At 40.0% G+C, this 19,567-nt stretch overlaps 1 protein-coding gene across 2 annotated transcripts in view; it reads right to left on the bottom strand.

Moving 5' to 3' along the window:
- The window catches only part of LOC128702902 (endoplasmic reticulum-Golgi intermediate compartment protein 2), a 286,545-nt gene that overhangs the window by 168,403 nt on the left and 98,575 nt on the right, over positions 1-19,567 (bottom strand). For both annotated transcript variants that reach the window (XM_070102635.1, XM_070102636.1), the window contains exon 4: positions 13,419-13,510. In XM_070102635.1, coding sequence (XP_069958736.1) covers positions 13,419-13,510 — 92 coding nt within the window. The remainder of the gene's footprint in view (positions 1-13,418; positions 13,511-19,567) is intronic.

Genomic DNA, 19,567 nt, shown 5'->3' on the forward strand with positions numbered 1-19,567 from the left:
TGGGAAATGCATGCTTGGTTTTAATGAGAAAAATGTTGGAGAGTTGGCTCAGCCACCTTGGAACCTTATAAAAGTTTGGGATGTCAGTAATGGGGAAAAGTTGAAGCTCCATGAAGTAATTGTTAAGGAAGCTAAGCCAATTCAACAACTTTTTTGTGGGAAAAATCTGTATGAAAAATTGGATATAGAGGAGGAAGTGAAATTTTTCCAACACCAGTTTGTAGTGCTTAGTGAGAGTCAGTGGGCATTCCCATGCTTCATGGTTCCCAAATTAGATGGCACCCTAGGAATATGCACTGACTACCACAAGGTACATTTAACAACTAAGGTTTACAGGATTAGAAAGATTGATACTGATGCACTAAGAGATGCAAACATTTTAAATAAACTAAAACATGGGGCAGGAAGATGTGATTTCCATGGCCTGTGTTCCAGTACCATTTTCATGTGTGTAATGCAAATTCTGTTCGTTGTGTACTTTAAATTTGTGTGAGATGGAATGTGATGGTATTTGTGTAAACCTGATGTGCCCAACCTGGGTGCAAAGAGATGTCTTTGGTGTTTGTTTTTGTACTGCGAGAGGTTGCAGAATTGTTACTATCTATGAACAACCTTCTAAGTTTAAATGTCAACATTTTACCACAGGAAAGAAAATTTTCATTTTGGAGCTGGCTATTCAGCATTTGTATATGTCTCAGGATCTCTTCATCCTGTTCCTGTGTATGGTGACTAAAATCAGACTCTTAAGATGGACTTTGTTCCTACAACCTTTTAATTTGGAAGTTAAATATATAAAAGGCTCAGAGAATGTGGTTGCTGATGCTCTCTCTAGATGTTTCATGCAGATGCATGGTGCGTACTTTGTACATAGTGCTGTCATGACCTTGTTGTTTTTGCAGTGGTGAACTCTCGGCAAGCCTGAGTACTCCCTACCAGCCATGCGACTGTGAAGGAGACGAGTCGGAGCCAAAAGTGTGACGAGGGTCAGTGTATATGTACATATTTGTGACTTGAGGCAGAGGTTGACAACCTTCAATAACATGAGACGTTCAGGAAGGTATGTGGTATATTGTGTCTTGGTGTGCTTTATGTACGAAACAGCCCGACGATTTGCCTTTGTGGTCCCTTGGACCCTCCATGTTCTGTGTCAGCCTCCTCTTCATAAGGTTGGAGGTTCTGTGTGGAGTGGGCCCTTGGAAGATGGGCTTGAGTGCCTGACCATGTTAAGGATTGTGAGTGTTGACTGTAAGTCTCACTGTTTGGTTCGGCCACCAAGTGAGAGACACCTTGACATGTTTTGTGAAGTTTCCTGCCTGGTGTATACCTGACTGCTCTGGATTTGGCTCTACTCTCGTCTCCTGATCAGGAAGATGCCATTCTGGAGTACCAGTGGCTTGCTGGATTACCGCAGCAGAGGCACAGGCCTGTTGGTGCAGGCTTTCACAGTGGGCATTATGTTCAATTCTTCCATTGTAATGTGTATTGTTTTCAAAGCCACTAAAATTGTAAACAGTTACACCCTTGAGTATATGGGTATGGTTAAAATGCTTTTCTAAAAAATTCTGCAATCTGTTGTAAATAACAGTAAAGTTATTACTGTAAATAATAGTAAAGTGAAGAGTAGTTATGGTGCTGGGAAATATGTAACATTTCTAGTAGTCTTGCTAACCACCTGCAGGCTAAAGCAATATTTTTTTTTACTAGCCGTATCCTGAGGGACACAGCTAACTTTTGGGAGACTTCGTCTGGAGGTGGGGGTGTTATGGGGGCTATAGGACCCAACATGTATTTATAAGTAGCAGCTACTCTGGAATACCTAATTATACTGAATTGATGGGGACACAGCACTTAAATGGCCCTAAGGGAAGATCACCCTTAGGGACTGAGAGGCAGCTGGGTCAAGCCTGTTTTTCTCAACATAATATGTTATACTATAGACACACACACACACACACAATTTAAATAGTTTATAAAGTTGTATTTCATTTGTAATTGTAAAATAAGTGTGGTAAAATTGTGGTGACTAGAGAACTGTGCTTGGCAACAGTCTTTTGTTTTTTTGTGGGTGTGGGAGGAGCTTAGCTAGGCTCCTCCTTCTCCCTCTCTCTCTTGGTGGACTTCAAGCTGGCAGGACCTTTGGGTCCTTCTTCTATTTTTTTTTTTTTGGGCATTATGTGTGCTCCAGGGGTGACTAAAGTGTGTCAAAACACTGGTTAGCCCAGAGATTAGCCATGAAGGGAGAAGGGCAAAGTTGCTGAGATGCACCATGTGGGAGAGCAGCTAAGGAGTGTGTAGACTTATGTTTTGAATATGTGAGTGCTGTAATTGTATATTCTGTAAATATCTATTTAGAATACAGTTATATTCTTATAGTAGTAGTTTAAATAACCTGTGAAGAGGGCTGGTGAGAGGATATCAGAGACACTAAGGATGATCAGTCATGATGTAACTATTACCCTAGACAGATAAGGCCATTAAGTAACAAGCTACCCCACACTAGGACCTGTAGTGAGAACCTTACTATCAAAGTAATAAGGGACAACAACATAACAACACAACAGTGATCAAGCTGACTTGAATAACTATAGACCAATTTCTAACTTACCACTATTCTCTAAAATCTTTGAAAAATTAATTCATAGATGGATCTATTCCTACCTCATCTCAAACAACATACTAAACCCCTGTCAGTCTGGATTCAGGAATAATAAAAGCACAAATGATGCTATTATACACATGCTAGAACTAATATATACCACTCTTGAGAAGAAAAGTCCCACTGGGAATTTTCATTGACTTGCGTAAAGCTTTTGATACAGTTGACCATGAATTGCTGCACACTAAATTAACACACTATGGTATAAGAGGCCACTCCCCTAACTACCTAAAGTCATACCTTAGTAACAGAAGCCAATACGTGTATGCAAATGGTGCAAACTCTTTCACACAGCCAATCACAGTAGGAGTCCCACAGGGAAGTGCCCTTGGACCACTCCTCTTTCTCATCTACATCAATGACCTACCAAATGCATCACAGCTACTCAAACCCATATTATTTGCAGATAACACTACATACGTCTTCTCACAACCAAACCCAGCCATACTCGCCAACACTGTCAATGTTGAATTGCAGAAAATATCTACCTGGATGATGACAAATAAACTTACCCTAAATATTTACAAAACCTATTTCATTCAGTTTGGAACCAGAGCTGCAAATGTTCCACTTAACATAACACTAAATAGATCACCCATCACAAGACTCAGGGAAAATTCCTAGGAATCCACCTAGACAGTAGCCTCAAATTCCAGACACATATACAACAAATTTCCAAGAAAATCTCTAAGACAGTAGGCATACTATCAAAGATATGGTACTATGTTCCACAATCAGCTCTCCTTGCACTGTATCATTCACTCATCTACCCTTATCTCACATATGGAATTTGTGCATGGGGATCAACAACATCAAATCACCTAAGGCCTCTAATAACCCAGCAAATGGCTGCAATCAGAATGATAACAAATTCCCACTCGTGACAGCATACTCTATCTCCATTTAAAAGTCTAAATTTGCTCACCATAAAGAACATCCACACTTATTCATGTGCCTACTACATACATTGAACAATACATGCACACATAAACCCTCTACTCAAACTTCTCCTCACCAGCCTTAACAGGACACATGACCATAACACAAGACACAGATCTCTTTTAGATGTACCCAGTGTCCATATCACACTGTGTAAAAACTCTATGTACATAAAGGGCCCTCAAAATCTGGAATTCATTACCAGAACATACTGAAGTAACAAGGCCTAAAAATCAATTTAAGACTCTTCTAAAAAACCACTTACTCGCCCAGGACTAAACAATCAACATTACCAATAATTCTCCCAATTACTTAAATCTTAAAACTTCAAGACAGCATACAGTAAACTGATCTTCTTGTTTGTTATACATCATAATGCGACAAATTTGTACAACTATAATGCTTCAATATCGAAATGTTCTAATTTCATTGCTTCAATTGTACTTCATACTGTAAATTGTTTATGGTAATTTTTACCACTGAACCTTTCATTGCTTGTTAATTTTAAGTTCATTTTAAGCCTGCCCATAATGCTCTGCATACAAGGGGCTTTTGGCATGTACACCCAACTACTATAATTCCTTGTACAACAATGTATCATGTCCAAATAAACTATATGAATATGAATGAATATGAATACGAATAGCAATATAGTACTGTATTATTTTTACGTTTTGCATCATTTTTTTAGGCCTAGCACTGCTGTACACTTAATGATAATGTAAACGTGCTTTTAGGCTTTTAAATGCACTGGCAAGTGAAAAATTGCTGTGGTTCATCCTATAGCAATACACATTCACTTTTCAGTAGTGGTCTGGAACCCAACCAACATATTAGTGAAGTATGCTTGTACTGTAAATATCCTATAAAATGGATATTCACAAAGTGGATATTGACTAAAACGGGTAAAGGCTCACTATGTATATTTACCTAGGTAGTAGGTTTGTAGACAGCAACCGCCCAGGAGGTACTATTGTGCTGCCAAGTGAGTGTAAAACGGAAGCCTGTAATAGTTTTACGTGATAGTAGGATTGTTAATGTCCTTTTTGTGTCTTAAACATGCAAGTTTTCAGGTATGTCTTGCTACTTCTACTTACACTTAGGTTACACTAAACATACATGTACAAGCATATATATATATATATATATATATATATATATATATATATATATATATATATATATATATATATATATATATATATATATATATATACACACACACACACACACCCCTCTGGGTTTTCTTCTATCTTCTTACCAGTTCTTGTTCTTGTTTATTTCTGCTTATCTCCATGGGGAAGTGGAACAGAATTCTTCCTCCGTAAGCCATGCGTGTCATAAGAGGCGACTAAAACGCTGGGAGCAAGAGGCTAATAACCTCTTCTCCTGTATATATTACTAAATTCAAAAAATAGAAACTTTCGTTTTTCCTTTTCGGGCACCCTGCCCATTTGTTGAAAGATGTACATTTAAAATAGCATGTTGTTACTCAGCAAAAATCAGCTCTTAGAATAATCATTCATTCAGGCTCCAGGCAACACATATTCCCTTTAAAATAAAGGGTAAATTTTCTTAACATACAAAATATTTACACTTTCCACTGTGTACGTTGTGTCTACTGGACACTCAACTCAAACATTAACCTACAGTTTTAACCCTTTGACTGTCGCAAGCCCCTTTCTGAAACTGTCATTCTATATCGCAAAATTTTTTGAAAAAAAAAAAAAAAAAAAATTCTTATGAAATGATAGAGAATCTTTTCCCGATGGTAATGACACCAAAAGTACGAAATTTGGTCGAAAACTCACGGAATTACGCTCCCGCAAAGTTAGCGGTCTCAGCGACATATACGCACTGGCGATTTTGCCAACTTTGAGCCCTGTTTTTGGCCAATTCCGTTGTTCCAGTTGACCAAACTCATAGCTATTTCTTTAGAACTTCATTTTGTCTATCAACTGAGTACAAGAAACTGCTCATTTACTAATTTGAGCTACCCAATAAAGTGGTCAGAAATTGGCAATTTGGCCAATTTCATGCAAATTAAAAAAGATGCCAATTTCTAAATAGGGTCCAGAATAAACAATGTAGACATTCTTGGCACTAAAATAACATATCCTCTGTTCATTAGTCATGTCTCTAGGCCCCTCTTATATTACTATTGCTTTCTATTTTGATTTTTTATTCATACAAAAAATACAAAATTTACTGTTATGCAGACTACTGCATTATTGTAAAAATGGTATAAATAATATCAGTGCACTAGTGAAAGAATATTAGACTCCCCAGTTGACATGTATTGGACATGCGGTGTGATCTGCTTACTCTTGAACATTGGTAAAAATCGAACATTTCCGCTACTTTGAGCTCAATTTCAAGGTCGTTTTCATCATGAAACTAAGCAAAATCATCTCTATTTCTGCAAAATGTTTTCCATCTTATCATGTGAGACCATGAAAACAAGAATACAACGATAAATACTATACGAAAATACACCTCAAATTCGGCGTTTTAATCCAAAAAAACGGTCATTTTTTTTTTTCTCATTATGCACTGCATGCTGCAGGATTTTTTTTATGTGGTGCACACTGACCACACAGACCCATTCTCTCATATGTAGGCCTACCAGCTTCATCCTGCTTGATTTGAAGCCGCTAGAATTATTGAGTATATATACGTCCGAAACACTGGCTCGTAAGACGTATACATACAACCAAAACAGTCAAAGGGTTAATTCTATCTGGTGGGCTGTAACAGAGCACATGGACATAATAAAAGGAACAAATCTCTATGACATTCCATGTGTACGACTCAACCTTTTCAAAAATTTTGTGCAGGTAAAAGGTCAAAAAAATTTGAAACTCAATGCCTGAAAATGTCAAAAGTTCCTCATCTGTCATTATCTATTCTAATGCTAAATTTCACATAAATGTTATATCCATAACTGTCTGTAAATTCTCACGCTTTGATTTCACCACCTCAATTTAGTTTCCACGGTTTCAGTTATCCACAGTTTACTGTGGCCCAAAAATAACCCTTAATTTTGCTAAATAATGGCCGTAAAGCACAGAAGTAGTGATGGTGGTTCTTCAGAGCCTAAGACAAGCTGTGAAGTGCTTCCCATCAGTTAATTCTCCACTTATTGTGCGTAATTTATTAAAATTTATCGTAGGTATATATGGAAATGAAAAAAATATATAGGGATAGCTACTATCCACAGTTTTGGGTATCCACGGTAGGTCCTGAAACATATCCCATATGGATACTGGGGGACTACTGCATTTGTAACTGACCAATTCTTCATTTGTAACTTGTCTCATTGTACAGTGGACCCCCGCATAACGATATTAATCCGTTCATGAGAGCTCATTGTTATGCGAAATTATCGTTATGCGAATGAATTTTCCCCATAAGAAATAATGGAAATCAAATTAATCCGTGCAAGACACCCAAAAGTATGAAAAAAAAAAATTTTACCACATGAAATATACATTTTCCTACACACAAAGAGAAGGATACATGCACAATAGTAGAGTAGTACATGCACAGTATATATTGTGCATGTACTACTCTACTAAATGAAGAATAAATGACACTTACCTTTATTGAAGATGCAGCAATAATTGATGAGACAGTGTGTTCTGGGAGTGCCTTTTCCTCCTGAGTACTGTAGGTCCTGTTTGGCATTTTCTTCCAGAACAGGCCTTATCACACTGTGTATGTCACTACGATTCTTAAATCTCTCAAACCAACCTTTGCTGGCTTTCAATTCGCCAATATGAGCACTAGTTCCAGGCGTTTTTCCCTGTTCACCTGGGTGTTAGTCGACTGTTGTGGGTTGCATCCTGGGAGACAAGATTAAGGACCCCAATGGAAATAAGTTAGAGAGTCCTCGATGATGCACTGACTTTCTTGGGTTATCCTGGGTGGCTAACCCTCCGGGGTTAATCGTTTCTCGGTAATTGTTTCACGTTAAGCCACACCAACGACACTCTCTCCACATCTTCGAGTAATACAGCTGATGGTGGTGCAGCAACAACAACAGCTGTGGTGCAGCTGACCATGGTGCAGCAGCAGCTGTGGTGCAGCAACAGCTGATCATGGTGCAGCTGTGGTGCAGCAGCAGCTGACTGTGGTACGATAGTATTTATCACCCTTTTTACCACAGGGTTGGCACTAGAAGCTTTCTTTGGGCCCATGGTGGCTTATTTAGCAGTTACAAGCACTATAAATAATGGAATAATACAAAATGCATCGAATGTATGCATGCAACCGGCCACCCTGGCTTGTAAACAATGACGGCAAGGCAGGCGCTCAGGCTGGACGGGCAGGTTCGGGACAGGTTCGGGACGAGTCATGTTCAGAAACAGCTGATGGTGCAACAGCAGCTGACCGTGGTGCAGCAGCAGCTGACTGGTCCAGCAACAGCTGACTGATCCAGCAACAGCTGACTGATCCAGCAACAGCTGACTGATCCAGCAACAGCTGACTGGTCCAGCAACAGCTGACTGGTCCAGCAACAGCTGACTGGTCTAGCAACAGCTGACTGGTCAAGCAACAGCTGACTGATCCAGCAACAGCTGACTGATCCAGCAACAGCTGACTGATCCAGCAACAGCTGACTGATCCAGCAACAGCTGACTGGTCCAGCAACAGTTGACTGATCCAGCAACAGCTGACTGGTCCAGCAACAGCTGACTGGTCCAGCAACAGCTGACTGATCCAGCAACAGTTGACTGATCCAGCAGCAGCTGATCGTGGTGCAGCAGCAGCTAACTGATCCAGCAACAGTTGACTGGTCCAGCAACAGCTGACTGGTCCAGCAACAGCTGACTGATCCAGCAGCAGTTGACTGATCCAGCAGCAGCTGATCGTGGTGCAGCAGCAGCTAACTGATCCAGCAACAGTTGACTGGTCCAGCAACAGCTGACTGGTCCAGCAACAGCTGACTGGTCCAGCAACAGCTGACTGATCCAGCAACAGTTGACTGATCCAGCAGCAGCTGATCGTGGTGCAGCAGCAGCTAACTGATCCAGCAACAGTTGACTGGTCCAGCAACAGCTGATCGTGGTGCAGCAGCAGCTGACTGATCCAGCAACAGCTGACTGGTCCAGCAACAGCTGATCGCGGTGCAGCAGCAGCTGACTGATTCAGCAACAGCTGACTGGTCCAACAACAGCTGATCGTGGTGCAGAAGCAGCTGACTGGTCCAGCAACAGCTGATCGAGGTGCAACAACAGCTGACTGACCCAGCAACAGCTGACTGGTCAAGCAACAGCTGACCATGGTGCAGCAGCAGCTGACTGTGGTATGATAGTATTTCTCACCCTTTTTACCACTGGGTTAGCACTAGAGGCTTTCTTGGGGCCCATGGTCACTTATTTTGCAGATGAAATCACCAAAAACTCTGTAATAATACGAAATGTTCCGATTGTATGCTTGGATGTTACAGCGGAGGCTGGCTTGTAAACAATGCCAGCGGCGGAACATGTGAAGCTGGCTCAGGCCGCACATTAGAAGCGTCTCGGACGAATAGCGTTGAGCAAGTTTTTTAGCGGTATGCGAGGCAAAATTTTAGTGATAAAATGTATCGGTATGCGGATTTAACGTTATGTGATGCCAACTGTATGCGAGGGTCCACTGTAGTTATGAATGTAATGAATTAACCAATCTGTACTGACTTAAATTTATTTACTAGGCCTAGATACAGGTGGCATTAAGCTTATGATTAGACTGCCTGAAATACATTTGCATCATTAGCAGCTTTCTGCTGAGCCTCATATTGTATCAAATTACAACTGTATTATAATAAGAACAAATTCAATATACACCTTACATCCGACTTACGACCTGCTCGACATACAACGACTCGACTTACGACCGTGTTTTTTATGCCAAATTTCTGGGAAATAAACAAGTGTTTGTGTTGTACACAGTGTTTATCCTAAACCTTACAGTATAAAATACAGTACAGTGGACCCCCGCATACCGTACGCATCGCATAACGTTCAATCCGCATACCGCTCGCTTTTATCGCAAAAATTTTGCCTCGCATACCGCTCAAAAACCCGCTCACCGCTCTTCGTCCGAGATGCGTCCAATGTGCGCCCTTAGCCAGCCTCACATGTGCCGCCGGTGGCATTGTTTACCAGCCAGCCTCCGCGGTAACATCCAAGCATACAATCAGAACATTTCGTATTATTACACTGTTTTTGGTGATTTTATCTGGAAAATAAGTGACCATGGGCCCCAAGAAAGCTTCTGGTGCCAACCCTACAGCAATAAGGGTGAGAATTACTATAGAGATGAAGAAAAAGATCATTGATAAGTATGAAAGTGGAGTGCGTGTCTCCGAGCTGGCCAGGTTGTATAATAAACCCCAATCAACCATCGCTACTATTGGTGGTACAGCTGCTGCTGCTGCTGTACCACCGTCAGCTGCTGCTGCACTGTCAGCTGCTGCTGCTGCTGTAGCACCGTCAGCTGCTGCTGCTGCTGTACCACCGTCAGCTGCTGCTGCTGTTGTACCACCGTCAGCTGCTGCTGCTGCTGTAGCATCGTCTGCTGCTGCTGTAGCACTGTCAGCTGCTGCTGCTGCTGCTGTAGCACAGTTGTTGGTGTGGCTTATTGAGAATACCAAGAAACAATTAACCCCAGAGGATTTGCCACCCAGGATAACCCAAAAAAGTCAGTGTCATCGAAGACTGTCTAACTTATTTCCATTGGGGTCCTTAATCTTGTCTCCCAGGATGCAACCCACACCAGTCGACTAACACCCAGGTGAACAGGGAAAAATGCCTGGAACTAGTGCTCATATTGGTGAATTTAAAGCCAGCAAAGGTTGGTTTGAGAGATTTAAGAATCGTAGTGGCATACACAGTGTGATAAGGCCTGTTCTGGAAGAAAATGCCAAACAGGACCTACAGTACTCAGGAGGAAAAGGCACTCCCAGGACACAGTGTCTCATCAGTCATTGCTGCATCTTCAATAAAGGTAAGTGTCATTTATTCTTCATTTAGTAAAGTAGTACATGCACAATATATATTGTGCATGTACTACTCTACTATTGTGCATGTATCCTTCTCTTTGTGTGTAGGAAAATGTATATTTCAAGTGGTAAAAATTTTTTTTCATACTTTTGGGTGTCTTGCACAGATTAATTTGATTTCCATTATTTCTTATGGGGAAAATTCATTCGCATACCGATCATTTCGCATAACAATCAGCCCTCTTGCACGGATTAAAGTCGCTATGCGGGGGTCCTAACAGCATAAAAATTAAAGTAAAACATGAAATACCAAAATAAAACAATAAAATAAAGTCATTACAAAAATGTTATGTTGATATTCAGTAGTAAAGTTCGACTTGCGTCCATTTCGACTTATGACCGGTTTCTCGGAACCGAACTCGGTCATAAGTCAGATGGTAGGTGTACATATTCAATTCAAATGTAGAGTGGAACCTTGGTTTTCATCGAATTCGGTTTTCAACGACTTTTTTCGTCAAAATTTTATCCCAGTTTTCGTTCATCCGCTCGGTTTTCGTTGAGTTAACAGCGGTCCGTTGTACCAAACACGTCCCCCTGCCCATGCCCACACAAAGCATCCCACGCATTCTGACTCAGTCTGGTTTTGTTTCTTGTCGAATGAGCATTACCCTGCATATTCGTAAGAAATATTTCGTAATGATTCATTATTTTTTGTGCTTGTTTATTGAGTGAGACTGCTAAATAAGCCACCGAGTGCCAGCCTTTGATAAAGAAGGTGAGAAACACGATAGAATTTAAAAAAAAAAAAAAAAAGGAGTTGGTGGACGACCTTAGGGAAGAGCTAACCACTGAAGAGCTGTAACACCTTCAACTGGAAGAGCAACAGACTGCAGCTAAGGAAACTGCTTCCAAGGAGGAGAGAGGGAGAGGAGAGAATGTGCCTTCTTCAGTGATTAAGGACATATGTGCAAAGTGGAGTGAGTTGCAAAGTTTTGTGGAAAAATATGACCCTAACAAAGCTGTTGTAAACAGTTACTCTCAAGCTGGTCCTAGTGCCAGTAAAAGACAAAGAAGGGAAGTAACCTTGGATAGGGCCTTGATACCTGAAGTCCTTATGGAAGGGGATTCCCCTTCCAAACAATAACCTCTTCTCCTCCTCCTCCCTTCCTCGCTGTCTTCCATATGCCAACAAAAGTCTTCAGTAAAGGTAAAAAGTGATGTTAAATGTTCATTTATCCATTTCATTAGTCATTTATACTTATTTCTCATTGTTTTCTGTATGTAAAACTATAGTCATTCTCTATAAAATGTATTTTTTGTTTATATTTTTGGGTGTCTGGAATGGATTAATTGGATTTACATTATTTCTTAAGGGAATATTGCTTCAGTTTTCATACAATTCAGTTTTCATCAGACTTTCTGGAATGAATTAATCATGAAAACTGAGGTTCCACTGTATAACACCTGTAACTAATTCATATGGCACATAAGAGAGTGAAAGTGAAAGGATTAATAAAGTAATAAACAAGTTAATACATGAAAGAGATGAATCATTTTCAAAGAAAATTAAAGAAAAAGGTGAAAGGAGATCATGTATTAAAGCCTAGGAATATATGGAAGGTCTTTGACCGAAGCTGAAATACAGTATATATTCTTCTTTTTTTCAATGCACCGGCGGTATCCCACCAATGCCCCTGGCCCAGAAAGAAAAACAAAAGTTTCTCTTTAAATTTAGTAATGTACAGTGGACCCCCGCCTTACGATCAGCTCCCAACTCGACCAATTATGTAAGTGTATTTTAGTAGGTGCTTTTGTACGTGTATTTTTGGGGGTCTGAAACGGACTAATCTAATTCACATTATTCCTTATGGGAACAAATTCGGTTGGTAACGGCACCCGAACAGACTTCTGGAATAAAATAATATCGTAAGGCGGGGGTCCACTGTATACAGAAGGGGTTACTAGCCCCTTGCTCCCATAGTATATACAGCCTCTCCTCACTTAGCGACGTACTCGGTTACCGACGACTCGGACTTATGACAGGTTCTCTGACCAGTATGCATACTTGAAGAATGTATATTAGAGCTGATTTCCTCTATTCTGTTTATTACAATATATATAGTACACTACTGTATAAAAATTTCAAAAATATGCTAAAAATGTTATAAATGGTGCAACGGTGACATTAAACAATATCAAAGATGGTTGACACAAACTCACTACCACTGTAGTATGCTCTTCACTTAATGACGAATTTGTTTACCGACATGGTCTTAGGAATGCAACTTTGTCGTTAAGTGAGGAGAAGCTATATATACATGTACATATATAGCTCTCTTACAAGTCTTTCAATCAATTTTTAAAACACATAAATCCATAACTTCTGACATGATTAACACCCATGTTAAGTGACCTCCACTAACACATTAACAATGTATGCAAGTGCAAAATACATTAACAGAAGAAACAATATGTAAATGGCACTGGTTGTTTTACTTGGTTTCAAGTGTAGCAACTACAAGAAGGGCATTAAATCTACAAGTCAAATGTAAATCACTAGTCAAGCATACTTTAATACAGTAGACCCGTCACTTAGGGAATAAACTCTAGGTGTAAATAAACTGAGAGATACACAACTTTCAGTGTATATACACTGAGACATACACACCTCTTAGTGTATACAGAGATGAACATCTTTTTCATTATTTATATGAAGGTTCACACCACTTCCCACTTATACACTGAAATACACACCTCTATTCATACATACACAAGAGATGCACATTTCTCTGCAAATATAACCTATATAAATGATAATGCAGTAAAATACTTTACCTGCGTGGCATATCCCCAAAAATATTTGTATAACCGCTCCTCCAGAGTAGTTCATGTATAGAGTGAAACTGCTCTCGCAGGTAGCTGTTTACCTGTAAGGAAAATACACCTGACTATTCAATGGAGCTTTAAAAATGCATCTGATGAATTAGTTGAATTTTAAAAATGCATCCCTAAATGCCACAATAACAGACCTCCATAAAATGGATATCAGATAAAATTGATAAAAAATCTGGCCAGACAAATGCTCGACATGTTTGTTGCAGAGGAAGTCCAATAAAGCTAGCAATGTGAATATGAAAACAGTATACAATACCAACAGGTTGATAAGTAAAACACATGGAACAGTTAGGAATCTTTATTCTGAAATATTTTGCCTACACAGTAGGTTTCTTCAGTCGAGTACAGAGGAGTTTGCAGAAGCACTAGAGATGTGAAGACAATGTAATCAGTCCATCATCACTAAAGAGGTAGTACAGAAAACAACTTGGACAACTTTTTCAAGTGAGAAGGGATGGATTTAAGAGGGACCTGCCCTCTCAATGATTACATTCTTTCTTCTACTAATGGGCTACATCTCACCTTCTGACAGTATATGTCTCCATACTTTCGCTTCAACTTCACAATGTTCCAGACTATGGAACAAAGCTCTTCTTCAGATTGAGGGACTGACCACCTCAAAACTGTCTTCAAGAGTGATGGACTGATTATATTGTCTTCACATTTCTATTGCTTCTGCAAACCTTGACTGAAGAAGCTTACTGTGTAGGCAAAACACTTTGGAATAAAGATACCTAACTGTTACACATGTGTCTTACTTATCAAAGCTAACAATGCAGTAGATTTGGCCCGATGCATCACATGGCCGTCCTGTCTAGTCATATCATCAATTAAATAAACCAAGTCCTCTGTATCGCAAATCTGTCCAGTCTGGGCTCTGCCCAGGATCTGTCTGTTTTCAGTGCTCCTGGGCAGCAAGGCGTGTGATTCAGCCCACAGCAGTTTGTTACTGTCTGTGCATGCACTCACATACTATCATCATGTAGTCCCCCATTTTTCCCTGGATATAAAGTGTTTATATTCACTTTATTAATGTACCCTATACAGTGGACCCCCGCTTAACGATTACCTCCGAATGCGACCAATTATGTAAGTGTATTTATGTAAGTGCGTTTGTACGTGTATGTTTGGGGGTCTGAAATGGACTAATCTACTTCACAATATTTCTTATGGGAACAAATTCGGTCAGTACTGGCACCTGAACATACTTCTGGAGTGAAAAAACATCGTTAACCGGGGGTCCACTGTACAGTGTTATTAACACAGACCTGTATTATTATTTTAATTAAAACTAAATACTAAACCCACAAGGATCATATAGCACTGACAATGACCTGTAAAGAAAGTAATGGTGTCAAGAAGAAACATGTGAACTTGACTGTTAAGTAGGTGGGAATATAGTTTTGTAGTGATTGCTATTTTTATTTAACCCCTTGAGGGTCCACACTCCCAATCTAAAAAGTGTTATTTTTGTTATTTTTTTTATGAAATAGTAGAGAATCTTTTTCTGAAAGTAATAAAATAAAAAGTATAAAATTTGATGGAAAACTGATGATGTTACACTTTCGCAAATTTTGTTGTGTTGGCGATATTTAACCTATAAACGGTCCATACGTATACATGCATTCACTACCCCAGTGCCCCGAATATTTTGAAAAATAAAAAAATAGTTTTTTTTTTATAGAGAAAAAGAGCACATTTTTCTAAGTGTTATAGGATAAAAAAAAACTTTAGGGTCAGTACTTACCGAGATATGAGGCCGTGAAGTTGGCACTTGGCGATTACCTGACGGCAACATGGAGCACTGCCGCTTGCAGAAACTCTGCATATTTACCGTTTTTTTCCATTTTTTTTTTTACTTTTCTTGGTTTTCATGATATGATTCTTATGTTTTACAATAATTCTTTTGATTTCAATGTTAATTGCTGCTTATACACCAATAATATATACAAAATTATGATCATATTGTCACACACGTACACACTGACACAATTTTGCACACCTGGCTGAATCACACATTATTATCTACAACTATATACAAGTATTTAACATGTCCCACTTATGTTTCTAGAACTCCACGACTGTATGATACTCTATGAAGCATGGATTCATACAGAGTGCCACCCGACACTGGTGACAAATGTATCGTGTGTCCTTCCGCTGTTGGGGTCATTTTGTGGTGGCAGCACACACAACACACTTTTTCTGGGAATGCTTCTTCTTTGGGGTAGGGTAGGTGGTACTGGTACCAAGTAGTGACAGTTAGGGATGATTTGGCCTGGCACTTCCCCCACTGGCTGTGGTTGTGGTTAGGGGACAGGTTGTGGTGTGACAGGTCGCTGCTGAGGGGCAGGTACAGGTGGTACCATACTTGTTTGCTATCTGTTTTACGACATTCAGGGAGAATTCTGCAAAACGTTGTCGTTTTCCAGTCTTTATTTCGTATATATTGAATGCATTGAGCACTGCAATGTCTACAAGGTGAAAAAACAGTTTTATATACCACTTGCGACTCCTATGCACACAGTCAACGAACCCTATCATCATGTCACACTTGTCAACGAGACGCATATTGTTTGTATAGTCAACAACAGCAGCTGACTTGACAATACGTTCATTGGTCTCCCTGTTCACTTTGTCTGTTTGTACCATCTCATTTCTGTGGATGGTTGACAGCAATGTCACATCCCGTTTGTCATGCAATGTCAGTGCCATTATGTCATTGGCATGAAATGCTTGCACTGCACCTTCAATACTGCCTCCACTGAACCTTGGCATATGTTTTCTATTCCTTCTCACTGTTCCACATATATCAGTATTGTTCACACGTAGGAAATCAGTGAGCATAGGGCTGGTATACCAGTTGTCTGTGTACAATGTATGGCCCTTGCCAAGGTATGGTTCCATCATTTCATCATTTTTCAAACAACATCAACAGAAATGCCCAACATGTGCCTGGTATCGTCGAGAGTGTTTTTCCCGGTATATACAATCACATCCAACACAAGATCACTCTCACAGTCACATATAACAAAAAAGTTTTATACCAAAGCGATGACGTTTGCTCGGTATATATTGATTGAATGACAGGCATCCCTTGAACAGAATCAAGGACTTGTCAACAACAATGTTCTTGAAGGGATAAAAGTAGGCACTGAATTTCTGCTTCATATAAACACTTCCCGGATTTTGTATAAAAGGTCATTTCTGTTGGGCCTATTCCTGTCTGAGAAGTGCAACATTCGTAGCAACAGAATGAATCTGTTGCAGGGATGGAGGTCACAGAAGACAGGAGTACTGATAAAGTAGTCTGGCCCAGTAATTACGTATATTGTTCTTATATGCATGTGGCATAAGCATGACAGTGGCAAGGAATAAATACATTTCAGCCATTGTTATATCTTTCCATCTGCACAGCCATGACGATTCCCCAACCTCTGCTGTATTGCCCATGATATAGTGGTAATAACTGTTCATGTGGGTCACTATCAAGTTCATTATAGGCTCGTCAAAATATAACTGGAAAAAGTTTAACTCTGTAGACTCATTTGTTATGGGACATTCTGGCAGGATGCCACTTCCACTCGCATCAAAATCAAAAGGCTGTGGCACGAATATACTTTGTGTCCAGTTCCAATCTAAGTCGCATGGTGCAGGGTGGACCTCTGGCATGGGGCGTGGGGGAGCAGGAGGGAGGACAGGAGTGGAGGCAGCACATGGTTGAGGGGATGCCGGGCGGTCCTTTGTCTGTCCACCCACCGCACCATGTGGTCCAGGCACCGTGCCACCCACCACCATTTCCTCCATCCCCGCATGTTCACCTTCATGATCACTTTCACTATCAGTGGCAGGGGTTTTGGATCGTGACCTGCCACAACCCTTGCCGCCAACTGCAAATGGCACACTGCCTGAACGTAGGTAATGACGCCTAAAAGTACGCTTCACTGGTGAATAATGGTCACTGTCACTAGACGAATCCTCTAATGGCATAAAATCAATCTCATCATCACTTATATCACTTTCACTATCAATACTAAAACACCGGGAAAATGATAGTTTCCTCTTGTGTAGTTGCCTATGCGTAACACTCGCCACTCCAGAGGTGCTTGGCCCAGGGTCTTGTGTGGCCACACTGGCCACCCTAGAAGTGCTTGGCCTAGGGTCTGGTGTGGCCACACTGGCCACCCCAGAGGTGATGGGCTAAGGGTCATCTGGGTTATCGTCTATATTTTCAATATTTCCTTGATTATTAGTAGCCACATCTGTGTCAAACCCACTAAACTGACCTTCCATATCACTTTCCTCATATAATAGTGTTAATACAATGAGGCGTGAGTGAATCACGAGGATGTGCCATGATGTTGACCCAAGATGGAGCTGAATGTAACTGGTCCTACCATGCAGTACCCAGGCGTCCCAGATTTTCTTGATACTGCGCACATCCATTCTCTCATGTCTATGCCACTCAGGCCTATCGCGCCAATTTTAAAGGAATGAAAAATAAAAAGTAAATATACGTTTGAGGCAGTAGCGGTAAAAACGTACATATATGTTTGGACCGTTTACGGGTTAAACACTGGCGATTTTGCCCAATTTGAGTCCTATTTTAGGCCAATTACATTGTTCCAGTAGATCAAATTCTTAGCTGTTTAACTAGTATGTCTTCCATTATATTGACTGAGTACAAGAAATTGCCCAGTAAACTATTTCAACTACTCAATAGAGTGATCAGAATTTGGTAATTTGGCCAATTTTACACAAATTTCAAAATATGCCAGTTTCAAAACAGGGTTCAGAATAAACAATGCAGACATTCCTGGCACTAAAATAACATTTTCTCTGCTCATATGTTATGTTCCCAGGCCACTCTTATATTCACACAGAATTTTTATTAACACAAAAAAAAAATAGATGATTTACTGTGAGGCATTATTGCAGTGTGTAAATAATGTCAGCGCATTTGTAAGTGCATATTAGACCGACTAGGTGGATGTATATTGGACAAGTGACATCATTTATTTACTCTGAAATATCGGCAAAAATAAAATATTCCCGCTATTTTGAGCTAAATTTAAAACTACTTCCAGTTCTGAAACCAATCAAAATCATCTTTATTTCAGTAATATATCTTCCATTTTATCAAATGATACCAAGAAACTTATAATAATAAAAAAAAATCTGAAACTACACCGCAAATTCGCTTTTTTAACCCCTTCAGGGTCCAAGGCCAAAATCTGAAGTGGTGCTCCAGTGTCCAAGAAATTTTGAAAAAAAAAAAAATTATTTTTTTCTTATAGAATTAAAGAGTATATTTTTGTGAGACGGAGAATAGGATAGCAGATGAACAAGGAGGCTTTAGGAAAGGTAGGGGGTGTGTGGACCAGGTGTTTACAGTGAAACATATAAGTGAACAGTATTTAGATAAGGCTAAAGAGGTCTTTGAGGCATTTATGGATTTGGAAAAGGCGTATGACAGGGTGGATACGGGGGCAATGTGGCAGATGTTGCAAGTGTATGGTGTAGGAGGTAGGTTACTGAAAGCAGTGAAGAGTTTTTACGAGGATAGTGAGGCTCAAGTTAGAGTATGTAGGAAAGAGGGAAATTATTTCCCAGTAAAAGTAGGCCTTAGACAGGGATGTGTGATGTCACCGTGGTTGTTTAATATATTTATAGATGGGGTTGTAAGAGAAGTAAATGCGAGGGTCTTGGCAAGAGGCGTGGAGTTAAAATATAAAAAATCACACAAAGTGGGAGTTGTCACAGTTGCTCTTTGCTGATGACACTGTGCTCTTGGGAGATTCTGAAGAGAAGTTGCAGAGATTGGTGGATGAATTTGGTAGGGTGTGCAAAAGAAGAAAATTGAAAGTGAATACAGGAAAGAGTAAGGTTATGAGGATAACAAAAAGATTAGGTGATGAAAGATTGGATATCAGATTGGAGGGAGAGAGTATGGAGGAGGTCAATGTATCCAGATATTTGGGAGTGGACGTGTCAGCGGATGGGTCTATGAAAGATGAGGTGAATCATAGAATTGATGAGGGGAAAAGGGTGAGTGGTGCACTTAGGAGTCTGTGGAGAAAAAGAACTTT

The sequence above is a fragment of the Cherax quadricarinatus genome, chromosome 82, assembly GCF_038502225.1.
Source record: "Cherax quadricarinatus isolate ZL_2023a chromosome 82, ASM3850222v1, whole genome shotgun sequence".
Classification (NCBI taxonomy): Eukaryota; Metazoa; Arthropoda; class Malacostraca; order Decapoda; family Parastacidae; genus Cherax; species Cherax quadricarinatus.